The sequence below is a fragment of the Lemur catta genome, chromosome 7 (genome assembly GCF_020740605.2).
Source record: "Lemur catta isolate mLemCat1 chromosome 7, mLemCat1.pri, whole genome shotgun sequence".
In the NCBI taxonomy this organism is placed as follows: Eukaryota; Metazoa; Chordata; class Mammalia; order Primates; family Lemuridae; genus Lemur; species Lemur catta.
The window spans coordinates 93,741,894-93,760,864 of record NC_059134.1 but is presented as its reverse complement, the minus strand read 5'-3'; the positions used below and the strand labels follow the sequence as shown (position 1 = coordinate 93,760,864).

The 18,971-nt window shown below is 52.9% G+C and overlaps 1 protein-coding gene across 2 annotated transcripts; it reads left to right on the top strand.

Annotated features, from left to right (window-relative positions):
* Positions 1–67: 67 nt before the first annotated feature.
* ARHGAP1 (Rho GTPase activating protein 1) lies at positions 68–18,889 on the top strand. Of its 2 annotated transcripts, none has more exons than XM_045557959.1 (13): positions 68–145; positions 3,618–3,800; positions 4,012–4,107; positions 10,390–10,477; positions 14,346–14,477; positions 14,860–14,946; positions 15,138–15,236; positions 15,596–15,703; positions 15,787–15,863; positions 16,059–16,136; positions 16,498–16,626; positions 16,818–16,921; positions 17,066–18,889. In XM_045557959.1, exons 2-13 carry the CDS (start codon positions 3,668–3,670, stop codon positions 17,252–17,254), a joined length of 1,320 nt encoding a protein of 439 aa, XP_045413915.1. In that variant the 5' UTR covers positions 68–145; positions 3,618–3,667; the 3' UTR covers positions 17,255–18,889. The 2 variants fall into 2 exon arrangements, with proteins under 2 accessions (XP_045413915.1, XP_045413914.1); XM_045557958.1 differs by lacking the exon at positions 68–145 and adding an exon at positions 1,395–1,543.
* The last annotated feature ends 82 nt before the right edge of the window (positions 18,890–18,971 follow it).

The window sequence follows — 18,971 nt, the reverse complement described above, 5'->3', positions numbered from 1 at the left end:
GGTAGCGGGCCGGAAGTGGCTTGGAGGTGTGGCGGAAGTGGCTGGGGAGTGAGGCAAACAGGAGGAGGCGGTGCCCGTTCCACCGCGGAGCCGGATGTTTGCCGAGCTTTGACAGGCGTGGCTGAGGGAGCAGTTCCCGAGCGCGGTGAGCTGCAGGGCGCGGGGTCTCCCCGGGTGCGGGTGGGGGAAGGGAAGGAGCTGGCCAGGTCATCTGAAGGGATGGGGTCGCGATGGAGAGGACCCGAGCGGATCCGCGGAGGGGGATCAGGGGTGGAATTGAGCTTGGGGGACTGGCCTTCCTGCAGGGTTTCTGCCCCATTTTGGCGCCTGCAGTAAGAGGACTTCGCCCCTTTCGCTGTCGACCTCCTACCCTCCCCAGGGCAGAGGCCAGGCCAGATTGCCGTCTTCGAGCAAGCCCGTGGGAGGGGGAAGTCTCCTTGATACGATCTGGCTATGCACTAAGAACAAGAAATTTGGGGGAAGTGTTCTACCTTGCCACTTATTAGACCACACTTTTATCTCAATTTCTTAATCTTCATAATTGCACCCAATCTGGGATTTGTAGACCATGAACCTCTGTGCAAACGTAATTATATTTGAGAGTTGTATTGTGGTGGGATTTGCGTTTTTGTAATTCTCGAGCTGCAACTACGAGGTCGATTCCAACGTCAGAGAATATGATTTTAAGTTGCTGTCTCTGTTCTGCGTGGAAGAGAATATTAGGGGAGAGGTTTTAGTTTGCTCTTTTGTGGCACCTCTCTGGACCTTGAGAGTCATGAAGAACAGTCACTTAGAGAATTGTGGAAGGATTGACCTTCACCAAGAGAAAGACCACTTCAGACAGACATGGATTAAAATCCTACCTCTGCTTCCTATATAACCCTCAGCAATTGGTTCATTTTTTTCTGGTCCTCGCTTTCATTAAACTGTAAAATGGGCTTAGTAGTACATGCCTCACCAGGGCTGTTGTGAAGTTAAAAGATAGTTTGTGCCCAGTTCATGGTGCTATATACATCCTCAACAAATGTTGGTTCCCTTCTCCACTTAGGAGATGAATTAATTCATTTAGTCATTCAACAAATGACCCAGCATCTACTATGTGCTAGGCATTATTCTGAATAGGTGAGAGGTTCTTAAACACTGATTCTCAGAGGGTCTGTGAACCTCTCAAAATTGTGTGCAAGATTTCAGGCATCTGCTGATTTTTCTTAGGGAAAAAGTCCACAAATGTCATCAGAATTTTATAGGAGTCCATGACTGCCCAGTTGTCTAAAGTGATTTTTGTAGAGGTTTACTTGCTGAGAAGGGAAAAATTAATCTCAGAGTAGCATGTATTTTGCACAGAGTAGAGCAAGGCTTGTGGGTGGCTGGTGTCTTAGGCATCCAGGATACCCTCATTTCCACTACTTTATGTTAGATTTCCCTGCACTAGCTTCCCTCACCCTCCCACTGAATGGGAGCTAAACTTCCGGGCTCAGAGAAGGCAACAGCTGTGGATTGGAGGATGGTGAGAGGCCAGTCTGGATGGGAGGTGCGAACAACTGTGAGTAGTTATGCTGGAACAGGAGGTTATGTGGGGATTGAGAGAGGTCAGTTCTAGAAGAACTGACAGAATAGAAAAAGAGTTACTGGAAAAGAGGTGGAGTTCAAGTTCAGCTCCGTTTTAGATGGTGTCCTTCTCCCTCTCTCACACATACCTCAGTTCCCAGCTGCTCCTTCTAATCTTATTGTTCACTTCAGCACAAGTATTTCTGAACACTGGGGAATTATGTATAATGTATCTGGAAGGAGCCTTTGCCTCTACAGATGAGGAAAGTTAGGCCCAGATGGGAAAAGGACTTACCCAACATCTTTGCAACTCATTAGTTTAGGCAGGACTATAATCCAGTTCTTCATATACCTCATCCATGCCATTTGATCTAATCGGGCACCTACTGTATGCAGAAAGACCTCTCTGGGATAGCTGTGGGTGGGGCTGATGCAGCCTCTGGTGCCTGGGCAGGGACAGAACAGAAGTTATGGAGAGAAGGCTGGGTTGGATTCTGTCCCTATGACCCAGCTGGGGACCCCTCTCCGGGAGCAACTCTCACAGATTGAAAGGAGGGAGCATGTAGTTGGCTGGGGTGGATTCCTTAAGACTGAAGGTGCCTGCATCAGTTGAAGGTTGAAGGCAATGAGGGAGCTGGGCTTTGACGTCACCTAGAGAAATGTGTTCCCAAATGTGAGGGGGTCATCCTTCTCTGTTCATGGGGAGAGATTCTGTTTTGGTGGTAATCAAGGATAGTGGATGAGGCCGGGGACAGGGAGAGGGAGAGGAAGAGGAAGAAGAGGTTTTTGGCCGTTTGGCTGCTTGGCTTTGGCTCAGGAGCCTGAAACAGCTTTTCATGTGGTCGCCCTGGTGACAGGGTGGTTGTTGCTAGGCACAGGGAGGTGGTTTGCCATCCCGAGTCCCCGGCTGTGATGTGATGTGTGCGGGAGGTTGTCATGTCGCCTCAGAGCCCAGAATCTGTAGATCTGGGATGGCAGTTCTCCCCCTCTTCTTCCTTCCCGCCCCCAGGCCTGTCTGCTCTCCTTATCTGCCCTGCTGATTCTCTGACCATATATGTCAGTTTTTGGGCTCCAGGAATGCAGTAGGACTTAGAGCAGCCTCTTCTCTGGGGTTGGTCTGAATGGGTTGAATTGAAACTCCCTTCCCTCACCCATATAGTGAGCTGGTGTTGGGAGAGGGCTGAGGGCACGGGCGCCTGCCCCAGGCTGGATGCTGCCACGTCCTCCTGGCCAGATTCCAGACCTGGAGAAACCTAGTTCCAGAATCAGAACCAGCTCTTCCCGTCCCTGCCAGCCGTGGCTGCTGTTCTGTTCTTCACCTCCTCATCTCAGCACTCCTGATGCTGCGAGCATCCCCTTTCTCACCTTAAAACTAGTGTCAAGAGCACCTGACAGATTAAGAGTGGGCACAGGACCCCGTAGGAACCTGCACATTGTCTGCCTTGAGTGACAGGCAGAGTCCATCCCCTGCTGCTGGTTCCTGTCCCAGGGCAAACCCAGCTGGGCCCCTGAGCCATGGCCTTTATTCTGGGACTCTGTGGTCTCTGGCGATCTCCTCTCCCCCAGGGCCAGAGGTGAGGGGTGGAGTAACTAGGACCACAGCTGATCTTTTTCAGGAATGGGGTTTGGAGACTCTTGTGCTCCTCAGATTCTTGCAACATCTCTACCCATGTAACTGCTGGGGCCTGGGAGGTTTCTGTGCTCCAGGACCCCTGAGAAGAGGGATGTGGACCTCTGGCCTCTGCAGCTGGGGCTGTGTGACCGAGCCGGTTGGGCAGTAGGCAGTGCAGGACCTGGCACTGCTCTTCCCTCCCCAGCTGGAGGACCTGGAGGGAGGCGCTGAGCTGTGCCATCCTCTGTCCCAGCTGCTGTTTCTGGCAACACGCCTGAACTGTGGAGCCAGGAGAACCCAGAGCTACATAGAGCTCTTGGCAGGGATGGGATGTGTTGAGGGACAGGGATGGGGAGCTTGGGAGGGGGAAGAGCGGGGGCAAGGAGGGGTGCTGTGGAAGTCACAGAAGGCAAAAAGAGGGGCTCACCTACCTGCCACCCTCCCTCCCTTCTTCCAGGTTTCTCTTCAGGTTCTGCAGGGTGAGGCTGTGGGGGACAGGCTTTGGCCATGGATCCGCTCTCAGAGCTGCAGGACGACCTGACCTTAGATGACACCAGCCAGGCTCTGAACCAGCTGAAGCTGGCCTCCATTGATGAGAAGAACTGGCCCTCAGATGAGATGCCTGACTTCCCCAAGTCAGGTGGGCATTGCCAGCTCCCAGGCTGCTATAGGCACCTCGGAGGAAGGGGCCCTTTCCTGCTGAAGGGAATCCCTAGGAGAGCGGGATGGGGGCAGCAGACCAGTCCCAGGGTCGGGCTGGGAGCACGAGCCTTACTGGGGGAAGGGCCAGGCAGCCCGTGTCAGGGAGAGTGCTGTTCCAGCCCCTGGACTGACCTTGCTGTGTTCCTCAGATGACTCCAAAAGCAGCTCCCCAGAACCTGTCACACACCTGAAGTGGGATGACCCTTACTACGACATTGCCCGGCACCAGATTGTGGAGGTGGCAGGTGAGCACACCAGCATTGCACCTTTTTCGTCACAGCCTGTGCTCCTGGCTTAAAACAGTCAGCCCCTCACGCCACAGGGGAAGGGTCTGGGGGGTAGCCTGGTGCCCCCTGTGGTCTCACCCCAGCCCTGGAGCCCCTGAGCACATGCACCAGTCTTTAAAAGCACAGACTTGCTTGTGATTGCCATTTGATATGTTCATCTGCATCTGCTTCCTGACCTATGACCTCATCGTCTGCATTTGCAGTTGGGAAGTGGAAGGCAGTGTAGCTAGTGGCTTTGAAGTCAGAAAGCCATGTTCTCCTCATGGGGTTGTGAGAGGATTACAATAATGAATGCACATCGGGGCCTCGCCCAGAGCCAGAACATAGTAGGCCCTGAATAAGTGGCACTTCCTTTCCTCTCCTTCCATTCCCCTCCCTTCCCTTTGCCCTGATGTCAGCTTTCCCACCCAGCCAGTTACTGGGAGGAAGGGGAGTGCCAGTCCCTCCTGGGACACCCTACCTCCAAGGAAGTCTGCAGTGGGTAGAGCTTCCTTCCAGAAGTGAGGGGTCCCTGGTGCCCTGGAGCACCAAGTTCCTGGCACATGTGTTGCCCTGCTGAGAGTGGGTGTGGAGCTCCCCTTAGGTCTGTGCCTCAGTGAGCTCCCTCCTTCCCATTCATTAGGCAGGACTCAGAAGAGACCAGGAACAGGGAGGCCGCAGGATGGTTATGCGCTGCTTCCTGTACTTAATTTAAGGCCCCCTGCTAGAAGAAGCAACTGGAATTGTAGTACCCTTTGTCTTTTCCCTAATGTTTGTCTGTCCTTGCTGGTGAGGCCGGGCAGCTATAAGCAAGGGTGACAGCATGGCCCTGCTGTGAGACAGTGGGGTGAGCAGGGCCGCCGGGTAGAACACAACCCCAGGAGCCCAGTGTGATGCTGGCTGAGGTGGCCCAGAAGAAGCCATGTGCCTGGAGGCATCTGGCCATGGGGATGCGGGTCTCAGAGAAGGATGGGGCAGTTAAGAGGGTTGCCCCTATGGTCAAAGGTATTTCCATGGCATGTGTGTTCCTGGTGCCTGCCCTGGTCTGGGTTGGAGGCCTTGGCTCTGGCCTCTCACGCCCTGCAGAAACAAGGCTGAGAGTTCTTTCCTGGCCTGGTCCTGACCAGGGCACAGCAGAGTCACCCTGAAGGTTCTGAACTACTGAACCTGATTAGGGTGTGGGAGATGTCTGATGTGAAGCAGTCTCTGTCCTGACATCCTCCTGGCCTATGTGGTCAAGTCACAAGGCAGAGCTGCCGGGGTGCAGGGGGGGGCGCTGCCTGTCCCCACGTCTGTGGGTGACCCCACTTCCCCCTGCAGGCAGAGCTGCAGTTTGTTTCTGTTTCCCCAGGGTGTGATGAGCCTGAGGAGGCCCAGAGAGGTAGGTGCCAGTCCTGACTGTCGGTGCTTGGCCTCTCTGAGCTGTGGCCTGTGGGGCTGTAAATCAGGAAGGATTCTCGGTGGAGGCCGGATGGGGCTAGCTTAATTGCAGCCCCACTCTGGGGAGCGGGGAGCTGGGAGCTGGTGGTGACCGGGAGTTGAGAATAGCAAAAGATTTGTAGGAAGTAGGTCAGGGTGGAGACTGTTTGGGGACACGCCTAGAGACCAAATGGAAAGGAGCCACAGGGGAGGGAGGGGCCTTATACAATGGCCCAGCCTGGGTGCTGGCTCAGGGACCCTCTGGGAGGTGGTGTCCCCCATGCGTGTGCCTCTCTGATTGGTGAGAGACGTCTAGATTGGCAGCACCAGAGTGAGATTCATTTGATGAGATCCTGGAGGTGTCCCTAGGAAGGCCAGGTGCTAGAAACCAGAGAAAGTCCATGCTGGGAAAGAGGGTGGGTTATGTCCTCAGCTCCTCCGCGGCCCTGTTCTCCTTGCTAGCCACGGCTGGCATGCTCCACAGCCAAAGTTGACTCAGTCCGGGTGGCTGTGGTAAGTGTTTAGCAGTTGGTTCTCCAGAAAGCGGGGGAAAGGGCCATGATTTATAGCATTTGTAATTTCTACCACAGCAGAGTTCAAGCTACCAACATGATGTCAGCTGGCTTGCAAAATTCCTGAAAATTGAACAATTTAGCAGATGGGTGAGCTGTCTCCAGCACATAGCTAGCTCTGTGAGCCCCAGCCCCCACCTCCTGGGTCCCTGGCCTGCTCTGCAGGTTGTGGGTGGGGCAGGGCGGCTGGTCTGCCTGCTGGGGGAGCTGTCATGTGGCCGGTTAACTACCCAGGTCATGCTGGGTGAGTTCCTGATTGGTATCTGGGGAAGGTAGAGGACTTGTTCTCAGGCAACTTTCTCTTCCTGCTGCTTTTCTTCCTGCTGCTTTGCATGAACGCCACACCTCCCTCCTCATGGAGCCCTCTCCCCCAGTGTTTGGAGGCTACCAGAGCTGCCAGCTCCTTCTCTCGCTTAAATCTCCAGGGCAGAAGTCTGCTGTCTTCTGGGATCAGGAGAGAAGTTCTGGGCCTCCTTTTGTGTGCTCCTGGTATAGCAGCCACCCTGCCTGATGGCGAACACTGGCCTGCCCCAGGACTTGGGCGATGGGACCCTGCTCCCCAGGAAGTGGGAGGGCAGGGGCAGAGCCTGGGGTTGCCCATCCTCTGATTCTTCTCCTGGCTGAGCATCTTGCCATCTGACCAACCCCTCACTGACCCCCCTTTTCCCCCATCTCCATCCTGGCTTTGCTCAGCATGTGTTCATAGAACTCTGGAACAAGCCCTCTAGTCAGCACTGGGGATTGAGTGAGAAAAAGCACACATTTCCTCCTTCAAGAAGCTTACAGTCTAGTGAAGTGGTTCTTAAAACTGGTCACAGTCCTCCGTGAGGCTATGAAAGATATCCTTGGGGTACGGATCTCTTGCTCTAGAGAAAATATGCATATGCTTGTAATATTTTTGTATACCATCATGGAGTTGGTGGACCTGCTGAGCACACAGGGGGAGCCCTGGCTGAGAACACAAAGCTTCCCATTTACTATACAAGATGCTGTGGCCAGCTGAGAGTTGGGACCACAACTTCCTCCTTAACCAGTTACTAGCTGTCTAAATTCCAGAGTCAGCGAGCTCACAGACTTTCTGCCCTGGCTAAGTCCTCAAATCTGCCAGCCAATGAGGGCTGCCTTACTGCTGAGGGGCAGGGAGAAGGGACAGAAGGAAAGAATCTTTTGGAAGCCCTCATGCTTCTCCCAGCGTTTCTCCCCACACTCTGGGTGTTTCCTCTGCTCAGATGGGAGTAGCCAGATGCCTCCCCGCCCCCTGCTTGATTATACTGGAGCTGGGCGTGCCGTTCTGACCCTTTGTTCCTGGAGCCCACGGGAAGAGAGAGAGCACCCCAGCTGGCCTGCGAGGAGGTCAGCACATCAGGATCTAGGCTAGGGCATGAAAGGGCAGGTGGCACCTGGTCCTTCAACACAGACCTGCTGCTGGATGGAGCTGCACCTCCTCTTCAGACAGGCTGGGAGAGGATTCTCTGCTTGTAAATCTGAAGAAATTCTGTCCCAGGCTTCGGAAAACTCACTGTCTAAAGCGGTCTAACTCATAACCTGAGCATCACCAAGAACAACCTCAGAAACAGCACTGTGCATCCCATAGTTTAATGGTGACCTGGGACTTTGTGCAGGCTGCCCACACTCAAGGAACACCTGCCATGTGCCGGGCACTGGGCCAGCGCTAGAGATTCAAAGATGGAGGAGACACAGTTACTGTCTGAGCTGCTCGCCAGCCAGTGGAGGAGACTGGCACATAAACAGTTACATAGGAGAGTCAGCATCCTGACACACGGATGACAGTTTACGCTGGGAGTCATGAAAAAGGGCAGCACACCTGTCTGGGGGAAGGGAGAGAGGACACAGGCTTCTGGAAAGAGAAAGGCTGTCTGGTGTGAGAAACAGCAGAGGCTCAAACCAGCCTGGCTGGGATGTGGCGCTAAGCCCCTCTGTGTTGGAGGCGTGCCTGCCTGGAGTCGGGGAGCCATTTCAAGGGGCATTGATGGGACTGGGGGCCCACAGAGGATATCTGGGGTGGGGTTCAGGAGTAGAGTTGGGGGCAGGTCGGTGTTTATAAGCCTTCAGGGCTAGAAGTTGAGGCAGGTTAGGAGGGGAGGACGGAGCCTCTCCCTGGGCTTGGTTGGCTGGGCCTTAGAACCTGACTCAAGAAACTCCTGGAGGGCCCTGGTTAGGACCTTCAGGGCCGACAGAGCCAAGCAGTGCTTTGACTAGGGATGGGGGTTAGGGGACTGATCCAGAGGCTGGACGTGGTCATTTGACTGCTGGGGGCAAGATACTGTATGAAGCTCAAGCACCAGGCTGTGCAGTCAGCAGGGACCAGGGCCACCCTGGCCACATTTCAAAAGCCTCCCTTACCCCCTCTATTGAGCCTTGCCTCAGCCCCAGACAAAAGAGTCGGTACTTTGGAAAAGCACTGACTCCTGGGTTCTGTCACTAGCCAAAAAGGATCCTCAAGATCATGGCTTGTTACATATGGGGAGAGGCTTGGCAAAGGCTGAGGCCACCCAGCCTTAGTCCTCAGAGGCAGAGGAAGGGCTGTACTGCATTCATGGATCGTGTAAGTGGCTTTTTATTCGGCTCTGAGGTGGGGATTAGGCAAGTGTAGTTTGGTGTCTCTGGAGAGGCATGAGGGGAGAGGTGAAGGGAAGGTCCCTGGGACATGGGGAGTGGGGACCAGGCCTGTCCCCATCGAGCTTTGCTTGGGGTCCCTGATCCACGCCAACTCTCTGGAAGAGCAGCTCACTTCGGAGCAATAGCACATCTCAAGCGCTTCCCAGCTTCATGACAGACCCAGATGGTCAGGCCATCAAACTGTGACTGTTCTGGACAAATATCCCTGAGTGATTACACCCAAACGAGCATTTTCCCACAGCATAACAAACTCCTCTGAACTCCATGTTCTTTAGAGTATCCTTAACGAGAAAGGATACAATTTTTAGAAATGTCCAGAAGTCAGTCAGAGCCAAGTATGGTCAATAATTCTAGTAATAGTAATAAAATTAGGAAGTATTGTCAGTGGTCAGAAATGAGACAGGACTATGAGGTAATCAGATTGGTTTCCTCAGGGGCCTTAGACTTGCTAAGAAGGTAGCTTCAAGAGATTTTCCAAATACACACTGCTTAGAGAGTGTGCTTACAGAATAAGTGTAGACTCTTAGGGTGACTGGCAGGATAAATGCTTGGGTGAGCATGAGGTTTTTTTTTAATTGAGGTAAAGTTTATATAACATAAAATCAATCATTTTAGAGTGTACAATTCAGTGGTATTTAGTACATTAACAATGTCTTGCAACCATCACCTCTAGTTTCAAGACATTTTATTTTTTATATTTATTTATTTTTAATATGAAGGAAGTGGGGAAGTGAGGTTCAATTTACTTTTTTTTTTTTTTTTTTGAGACAAAATCTCATTCTGTCACCCTGGCTACAGTGCTGTGGCGTTAGCCTAACTCACAGCAACCTCAAACTCCTGGGCTCAAGGGATCCTTCTGCCTCTGCCTCCTGAGTAGCTGAGGCTACAAGTGCATGCCATGGCAACTGGCTAATTTTTCTATTTTTAGTAGAGACGGGGTCTCACTCTTGCTCAGGTTGGTCTTGCATTCCTGAGCTCAAGCAACCCTCCCTGCTCAGCCTCCCAGAGTGCTAGAAATACAGGCATGAGCCACCTCGCCCAGCCTCCAAGACATTTTCATTGCCCATACTCATAACAAACCCTGTACCCACTAAGCAGTCAATCTGCATCCTCCCCTCCCCCAGCACCTGGAAACCACTAACTTGCTTTCTGTCTCCATGGATTTACCTCCTTTAGATATGTCATATAAATGGGGTTGTACAGTAGGTGGCCTATTGTGTCTGGTCGCTTTCACTTAGCATAATGTTTTGGAGGTTTGTCCATGTTGTAGCATGTATCAGTACTTCATTCCTTTTGTGGCCGAACAATATTCCACTGCATGGATATTCCACATGTTCTTTGCCCATTCACCACTGGTGGACATTTAGGTTGTTTCCACCAGATATGACTTTTTCAAAAGTGATGTTACCTGTTATACCCTAGCTCTGTAGCCCTGAAAGCAGCCTGTCCCTCTTTCGTCAGTGTCACGCTCTTGAGTGTAAGAGACTGCCCAGAGGTACATCTGCACAGGCACTCTGGCTTCTGTACTAACTGGGGCAGGTCTCCAAGCCTGGCACCTTTTATGTTCCTCACCCTACTTCTTTCAGATTTCATCTTTGACCCACTGTTCCCCATCTTTCTCCACACCTAGGAGATGACAAGTATGGGCGGAAGATCATTGTGTTTAGTGCCTGTCGAATGCCTCCCAGCCACCAGCTGGACCACAGCAAGCTCCTGGGGTGAGTACCCATGGGGAAGTCTGGGGAGACCTTTGCCACCAGAATAGCCTAATGCCATTTTGCAGGCCACCTCTCTTAATGCCTCTCTTCTCAGGAGGGAGCTTTTTTACATTTGGGGGAGAACACTGGACTAGGAGTCAGACCTACTTTCTAGGTATGGAAACTGTGACCTTGGCCAGCATCTTTAAGCCTCGTTTTCTTCACCTTTCAAGGGGCCAATAATATAGCCTGCTTTCCTTAGAGCAGATACTGCACATGAAAATGCTTTGAAAGGTATAATACCTTCCATATATGAGGACTAATTATTATAATTATGTGGCGTTTTTCATGTGGTTGCAATTATTTATCATTTATATGAATAATTAGTGTTATCTTATTTCTGGCCAAATTAAGTGTCAGTGATTTCTGTACCTATGTGGGTTCTGTTAGCTCTGGCTAGTCTATTCATCCTCTGATTCAGGGCCAAAGGCTGGTGAATGCAGAAGTTTGCCAGACCCCATTCTGATAACCATTCACTACCTAAGCCAGCGCTGGGCCCACTGCGTACGGGCCCTCCACAGAGGGAGCGCAGTGACTCACCTTCTCCTTCTGTCCCTCAGGGTGTGTTACAGTGACGTCTTATTCTCCTTTCCTGACCAGTTTAAAGCATTCCCTGAAATTTAAAATTCCAGGCTGGGCGCAGTGGCTCACACCTATAATCCTAGCTCTCTGGGAGGCCGAGGCAGGAGGATCACTTGAGCTCAAGAGTTGGAAACCAGCCTGAGCAAGAATGAGACCTCGTCTCTACTAAAAATAGAAAAAATTAGCTGGATGTGGTGATTCATACCTGTAGTCCCAGCTACTGGGGAGGCTGAGGCAGGAGGATTGCTTGAGCCCAGGAATTTGAGGTTGCAGTGAGCTAGGCTGACACCATGGCACTCGCGCGGACAACAAAGTGAGAGACTCTGTCTCAAAAAAAAAAAAAATTAAAAATTAAATAATATAAAATTCCGACACTGTCCCTAGCAGCTCTTTGAGATCGTGATTGGTCATGTGCATGTGGGAGGTGGTGTGGGGTCAGGGACAGGCCCAGAAGGCAATATGAGAAGGGGAGGGGCCTGGGCTTGGAGTCTCAGCTCGTCCCAGGTGAGCCAGGCCGAGGCTGAGTCCTTCCCACAGTCTGTGAGTTCTTTCTCCTTGACCTCCCGAACCCCCTCCCACTGCTGCTTCTGCCATTCTGTGAGGCAGGTAGAGCCTTGTCCAGGCCCGCCATGGGCCCAGCCTGAAGGTGGCTGAGTCACATGCCCTCTCCTCTAATATTTCCAGTGTCTGATGTACCAGGTGACAGATTCCTGGCCAGATGATAATCTGAGTGGAGGAGGTCAGGATGGGGATGGGAAAGCACCCAGCTTTCAGGAGGCAGCTTGCTGAGTGAGGCTTCACCCGCTCTGGGACTTCCTTGGGTTCAGGAAGCCCTCTGCCACCCGCTGCTGTGTGCCTGTGTGTCCTTCATCCCTCCCTGGGCTGGTCACTGTCCCTGTTTTCAGTCAGATTATGTCTGACTTAGCTTTTCCCAGGTGTCCATCCAGATCCGGGGGGTCAAGATAGAAAGTGCCAGAAGCTTAGAAATCAGAAGACAAACTTCAGCTCTTCCTCTTTCTAGCTGTGTGCTTTGGGGCAGGTCATTTCTGAGCCTTGTAAAAATGAGAACTGTCCACCTCACAGAGTTGTGAGCATTAGGTAAGATAGTATACATGAAATGCCATTGTATACATTTAAAATTATTATAGTGTCAAGAGTTTAGAAAAATGTAGGTAGCCATAAAGAAAAAAATATAGACAACTATAAAAAAAATACAGTTTCTCACAAACCTACCACCCAGAGAGAAAAACCACTATTAATATTTTGGTGTAGTCATTTCCTATTTTTTTGTATAACATGGAACTGTCTAGTCAGTTTGATATCTTACATAATACTTTTATGTTCTAATCATTAGACATTCTTCAAAGATTTTTAATTATTATTTTTGAGACAGAGTCTTGTTCTGTCACCCCAGTTAGAGTGCAGTGGCATCATCATAGCTCACTGCAACCTCAAACTCCTAGGCCTAAGTGATACTTCTGTCTCAGCCTCCTGAGTAGCTGGGACTACAGGCATGCGCCACCATGCCCGGCTAATTTTTCTATTTTTTTGTAGACATGAGGTGACACTTTCTCATTCTTGGTCTCAAATTCTTGGCCTCAAGGAATCCACCCACCTCCGCCTCCCAGAGTGCTAGGATTACAGGCATAAGCGACTGCACCCAGCCCAAAGACATTCTTTATAAAAACATTATCTGATATGTATATGGAAAAGTGAACAAATATTGAGTTTACTTTATGATGAATTTGCAAAAACTGAACTCATCTATGTCACCCACACTCTGTAAAGGATAACCACTGTTCTGACATCTGACTTCACAGATTACTTCTGTCTACAGAAACATCCTGTGAGATGTGAGATATTCTATTTAGGGATGTCCTGTGATTTGTTTAACTGATTCCCTGCTGTTGCACAGTTAGCTTACTGCTCAATTTTTTTTTCCATCATAAAATAGGCTACAAAAATGTTTCTGTTCCCCTCTGGTTATTTGCTTAGGATAAATTCCTGGACGTAATTTTACAGGGTCAAAGTGTGAACATGTTATAGCTTCTGTTAAACATCACTTCATGGTCCTCCAAAAGGTTATAACGTCCATCAGTGGATGAGGGTATCTATTTTCACTACAATCTTTGCTATTTTTATAATTGCAAAATGCAAGTATATTTATATGACAGCTCTTTGTAAAGTGCTCAATGCGTAGAAGGGGTAGGTTATTGTATATGTGATAATGATCACAATCACAACTCTAATCCAGCATTAGCCATATCATGTGCCTGCCCGTGCTGGCCCAGCCCCGTACTGTGGGCCAAGTATCTAGGTTTCTTTCTTTAAGTAGAGTTGTATCTGGGCACTTCCCCAGGCTTGTTTCTTGCCTCGCCTTGGAAGTCCTTAGCATTCTACCTGCCCAGCCTCCCAGCCTGAAGTGTTGTCCCTGCTGCAGCCTGGGAGCTGGTTGGCCAACCAGAAAGAGGGCTTCACTCTGAGACTCCCCTCCCTTCCTCCAATTCTTGTTCATTCCATCCATTCAAGTGTGTGTGTGTGTCAAGATGGTAGATGTGTTGTGAGCATAGGGAACCTGAGGAGTTGGGGCTCTTTAGTCCACTAACAGCCCAGTGACTGGAACAGCTGACCTTCTGGCCCGATCACCCGTCACGGGCACAGTGTTACAGGCTGTGCCGGAGTTCACATGTAAAAGGCAGAGCTGTCCATGGTCAAGAATGCGGGAATTGGAGTCAGACACTTCACCTCCAGGCTCCACCACCAGTGTGTGACCTCAGATAAGCCCTTGACCTCTCTGGTCATTTCCCTCATTTATGAGATGGGGATAACATCAGGCTCTGCTATGAGGAAGGAATGAGATAATGTATGTGACATGCTTGGCAGACACTAAAAGCTTAATATTGATAAATGGTGACTATCATCATCGTTACTGACTCAGGGCAATCCCATGAGGGGAATGTCATTCTCATTTTTGTTTCAGATATGTGAGAGATCCGGGAGTAGAGTCCTGGTCTCCTGACTCTAGTCTGTGCTCAAAAATGAGAGCTGTTATTCCTGTGCCCAGCCACTGCCCTGTGCCTCCTCACAGGAGCACAGTGACTGATTATGCTGCCAGAACAGACCATGCAGGGGAGGGCTTGTGGGGAAGGGGGATGACATAGCCCGAGATCCCAGGGCACCAGTTTTTGTCTTAATGGGAGTGACACTTGTGCACAGGGCAGGCCTGAGCAGGGCTTTTCTCTGGAAGGTACCTGAAGCATACCCTGGACCAGTACGTGGAGAGTGACTACACACTGCTCTACCTGCACCACGGCCTGACCAGCGACAACAAGCCCTCGCTCAGCTGGCTCCGGGATGCCTACCGGGAGTTTGACCGCAAGTGGGTTGGAGTGTGGGCCTGGGCCTGGGCTTCAGGGCCTGTGGTAGGTTGCTCTGGAGCCAGCTGCCAGGTTCTGAGCTACCCTCCCCTTGGGCAGGAGCTTATTCCATGCCATGGGGAGGCAGGTGTCCCCATCTGGGTAAACAAAAAGAATCCAAAGTCAGAACAGCCTAGGCTTAAATCCCAGTTTCTCTACTTGCTCACACTGTGAACTTTCATGTTGTTTAACCTCTTTGAGCCTCCTGTTTCCCAATCTGTAAAATGGGGCAACACTTAGCTCACTTGCTGCCACTTGTGTTCAAATCAGAACATGTACATTGAGCCCCTACCCTTGTGTGCCTCCTACCACCCCTGCTCCCAAGTTCCTGCTCTGCCTCTGCAGGTACAAGAAGAACATCAAGGCCCTGTACATTGTGCACCCCACCATGTTCATCAAAACCCTGCTCATCCTCTTTAAGCCCCTCATCAGGTGAGCATCTGCGGGTGGGGCAGGTGGGAGCCTCGCTTCCCCTGGAACTCTGAAGCTGATACCAGAGGAGGCCAAGCATGCTGGGACCACCAGTTTGGGGCTAGGCCCCTGTCTGGACTGGAAGGGCTGTTGAGGGCGGGGAAGGCCTGCCGACGCGGGCACACCCCACCCAGGCCTTTCCCTGTCGGCAGCTTCAAGTTTGGGCGGAAGATCTTCTATGTGAATTACCTAAGTGAGCTGAGTGAGCACGTGAAGCTGGAGCAGCTGGGGATCCCTCGCCAAGTGCTCAAGTGAGGCGGGGTGGGGTGCGTGTGCCTGGTGGGGCGCGTGCCATGCTGTGTGTGGGGCAGGACAGCCTGCCCAGGGGAGAGGAAGCCTCGAGAAGCCAGGATAACTGGAGAAAGCAAGTGTCGTGATTTAGAGAGTGCCTAGCGGTCGGACAGAGCAAGTTCAAACCCTGTTTCTGTCCTTTAAAGGCCGTGTGACTGGATCTCTTCAGAGTCTGTATTCTCAGGTGCAAACTGGGGCTGTTATGAGGATTACACGAAATAATCCGTGTAAAACAGCGCAGTAAATGTCTGATAAAGTTTGTTGTAGCAACTCCAGATCCAGGCAGAGGGCCTGAGCCTTCTTCCTTCTGCTTCTACAGGTATGATGACTTCCTCAAATCCACACAGAAGAGCCCTGCGACAGCCCCCAAGCCCATGCCGCCGCGGCCCCCCCTGCCCAACCAGCAGTTCGGGGTCTCCTTGCAGCAGTGAGCATGCAGAAGGAGGTGGGCCAGACATGGCTGGGGACAGGGAAGGGCTGCAGACCCACTCACTGCCCTTGTTCCCACAGCCTCCAGGAGAAGAACGCAGACCAGGAGCCCATTCCCATTGTGCTCAAGGAGACCGTCGCCTACTTACAGGCCCACGGTGAGTGCCAGGGCCCAGAGTCCCCACCTCTTCCTCAGCTGGGTCTCCCAGTCCCCTCAGGAAGCTGCAGGGTGGGGATGAGAGAGGTCCTGTGTGCATCAGCACCCCGACCCTGATGGGAACCCCAAGACAGAGAGTAGGCAGGGAACCCAGTGCCCAGAGCCCCAAGACTCACCAGGCCCCTCCGTTTCCCAGCTCTCACCACCGAGGGGATTTTCCGGAGGTCGGCCAACACGCAGGTTGTGCGGGAGGTGCAGCAGAAGTACAACATGGGTGAGTGGTCCCACAGAGCCAGGACGGCTCCTCTGCAGCCCTGTAAGGGAGGGCTCCAGATTCCCTTCCTGTCAGAGGTTTCTGTGGCTCTTGGTGTCACTGCGTAGGTCTCACTTCTGCCTGGCTGTCCCAGGCCTGCTGCCTCCTTGGTTCAGGCTCACGCAGAGGTGAGGAATAACACAGTGTGGGCTGGGGACCCACTGCACCCAGATGGCTGGAACCCACATCCCTTGTCCAGAGGAAGAGGGGAGGCAGGCGCAAGAGGACAGTGCTGGGAGGAGGGGCGCACGCAGCGGCCGAGGGCAAAGCCAGGCAGTGGGGCTGCAGGCCCGAGCTCCTCTCTGCGCTTCCCCCACCCCAGGGTTGCCTGTGGACTTTGACCAATACAATGAGTTGCACCTGCCAGCAGTCATCCTCAAGACCTTCCTTCGGGAGCTTCCAGAGCCTCTGCTAACCTTTGACCTCTACCCCCACGTTGTGGGCTTCCTCAGTGAGTGCCTCTCCCCTCCCCCCAGCTGTGCAGGTCCCTCCCGGGCCTGGACTCGGGGCAGATGTGCTTGGCCATCTGCCTACCCGCCCTGCCGGCTTGGGAGCCCAGGTGTCTCCAAGGAAAGTCTGTTTGGCGCCTCCCTGAACCAGCCTAGCCCAGGGCCCCTCTAACCTCGGCCCCTTTCTTCATAGACATTGATGAGAGCCAGAGGGTGGAGGTGACACTGCAGGTCCTCCGGACGCTGCCTGAGGAGAACTACCAGGTGCTTCGTTTCCTGACTGCCTTCCTGGTGCAGGTGAGGCCTCAGCCTCAGCCTCTACCACGCACCTGGAGGGAAAGGGAGGGAGGACGAGGGGCTGCCCCTTTGCTGCTTCGTGGCTGGTGGGAGTAGGAGGAGGCTCTGTGGCTTCCTGCTGCAGCCCCCCGATTCCCTCCACAGATTTCTGCCCACTCTGACCAGAACAAGATGACCAACACTAACCTGGCTGTCGTCTTCGGTCCTAACCTGCTGTGGGCCAAGGATGCCGCCATCACCCTCAAGGCCATTAATCCCATCAACACCTTCACCAAGTTCCTCTTGGACCACCAAGGGGAGTTGTTCCCTAGCCCTGAGCCCAGCGGGCTCTGAGCCCAGCCCCTGCCTCGCCAGCCCCCTTCTCTGGTAGCCCCAGTTTGGACTCTTCCTCCTGGCAGCAGCCTGACAGGAGCCCAGGGCTCCCACCCAGGAGGGGGCCATGAAGCCTCCTGGAGATGGACGCTGGAGCCACCCACCGGGTGGCTGTCCGCCTGCCTCACCGGCCCCGGAGGCCTCGCTGTTACCATCAGACATTTTTCTTTGCCTTATGATTCTCACTGCCTCTCTGGACCCCTGGCTCCTGCTGGGCTCTCCAGAGCTGGGCTTGGCTCCTCAGGCTGGAGAAGGACTGAACCCCAGCAACCCTTTTCCTGCTTTTTCCTGCCTTGCTTTCCCTGGCAACTGTGGATGACAAAATCACTGCCAGCTGGGCTGGTAGCAGGGCCTGGTCCTCCCCTTCTGATTGCTGGGGGAGGAACAGCTAATCTCTTTGACTCGGCCACACTGAGGCGCCTCCCTGTCTGGGTCTGTCGACCTAGTTTTTAGAAGTCCCTCAGCGTGGAGCCCTGGACACAGGCACCCTGCTCCTGTCCTGCCCCCAGTGGCTCAGCCTGGGTCTTTCACAGCTGAGGAAGGACAAGACTGGAGCCTGCTTCCTCCTTCTGCCTTCTTCTCTTCCACATACCCTGGGTCAGCCTTTCCCGAGTGGTACTGCCCGCAGGGTGGCCTAACCTCCTGGTTCTGCCAGGACTGGCAGCTTGGATGACAGGGCTGAGAGTCCCAGCATCCATTTGAAGTAGACGCCTCCCTGCCAAGCCCCTCGTGTCTGGTTGGATCAGTGACAAGCAATGCCCGCCCTCCACACCTGCCTCCTCTCCCATATGGACAGAGCCTCAGCCTGTGGACCTGTCCGTTTGTGGGTCACTCTGGCCAGAGGTGACTCAGTGCCTCAGGATCTGCAATGGCTCTTTCCTCCAGCTGGGGGACTCTTAAAGGGGCTGGGGTGGAGCCTCAAGAGTGCTCATAGGAGGGGCAGAGATTTTGCTAATAGGTCAGCCCCTGACAGGTGGGTTCTAGCAATCTCCCCAAGGGAGTATGGGGCCTCAGGGCCCTGTTGTTTTTCAGAAAACCTGGATCCCAGTGATGGTTATTAACCCTCATTCCAGCTGTGTCCCTTAGAATTACACTCCTTTCTCATGAACTGTAGGGACCCCCACTTCCTGCAGCCTTGACCCCTGGTAGCAAGGCAGCACCGGCAGCGACCCTGACTCCACAGCCTTGGCCAGGCGGGGGTCCTCACTGACCAGACCAGCCCCATCTGTGAGGCAGGCGGGGCCTGGCTGACCTCACTGGGCTGTCCCCAGGCCACCTGCGGCATGTCTGGACTCCTGGGGCCTGGAGCTGCTGCTGATTCTCGGTCAGTCCTTGTGTCTCTAGCCTGGGCTGCTCTGCTTTCTGTCCTCCTTTGTATATCCAGTGTCGCTCACAGCCCCATTCACTGGGGAGCCTTCTGGATCTCTTTGGTCTCTCTCCTGTCCCCTGCCCCACTGGTCTGTACCTGCGGGAGGAGGGGGGGCTTGTACTGTGAATCAAGTGTTCACATTCACACTTCGTGACTTCCTTGACACCAATCATGTATTTCACCGTTTGCACTTTTTGTATTTCAATAAAAATGGAGATAGAAAACCACCCATCTGGCTGTGACGGAAGCGAGCCAGGCGTAGCGGTTTGGGACTGGATGGGAAGTGTGGCGTGGTTGAGGAAGAACAGC

Bases quoted from the DNA above. Each gene is read 5' to 3' on its own strand.
- ARHGAP1 (XM_045557959.1), top strand. From the start codon at position 3,668: ATGGATCCGCTCTCAGAGCTGCAGGACGACCTGACCTTAGATGACACC. The intron at 3,801-4,011 runs GTGGGCATTGCC...TGTGTTCCTCAG, and splicing joins GCCTGACTTCCCCAAGTCAG to ATGACTCCAAAAGCAGCTCC. The intron at 4,108-10,389 runs GTGAGCACACCA...CTCCACACCTAG, and splicing joins CCAGATTGTGGAGGTGGCAG to GAGATGACAAGTATGGGCGG.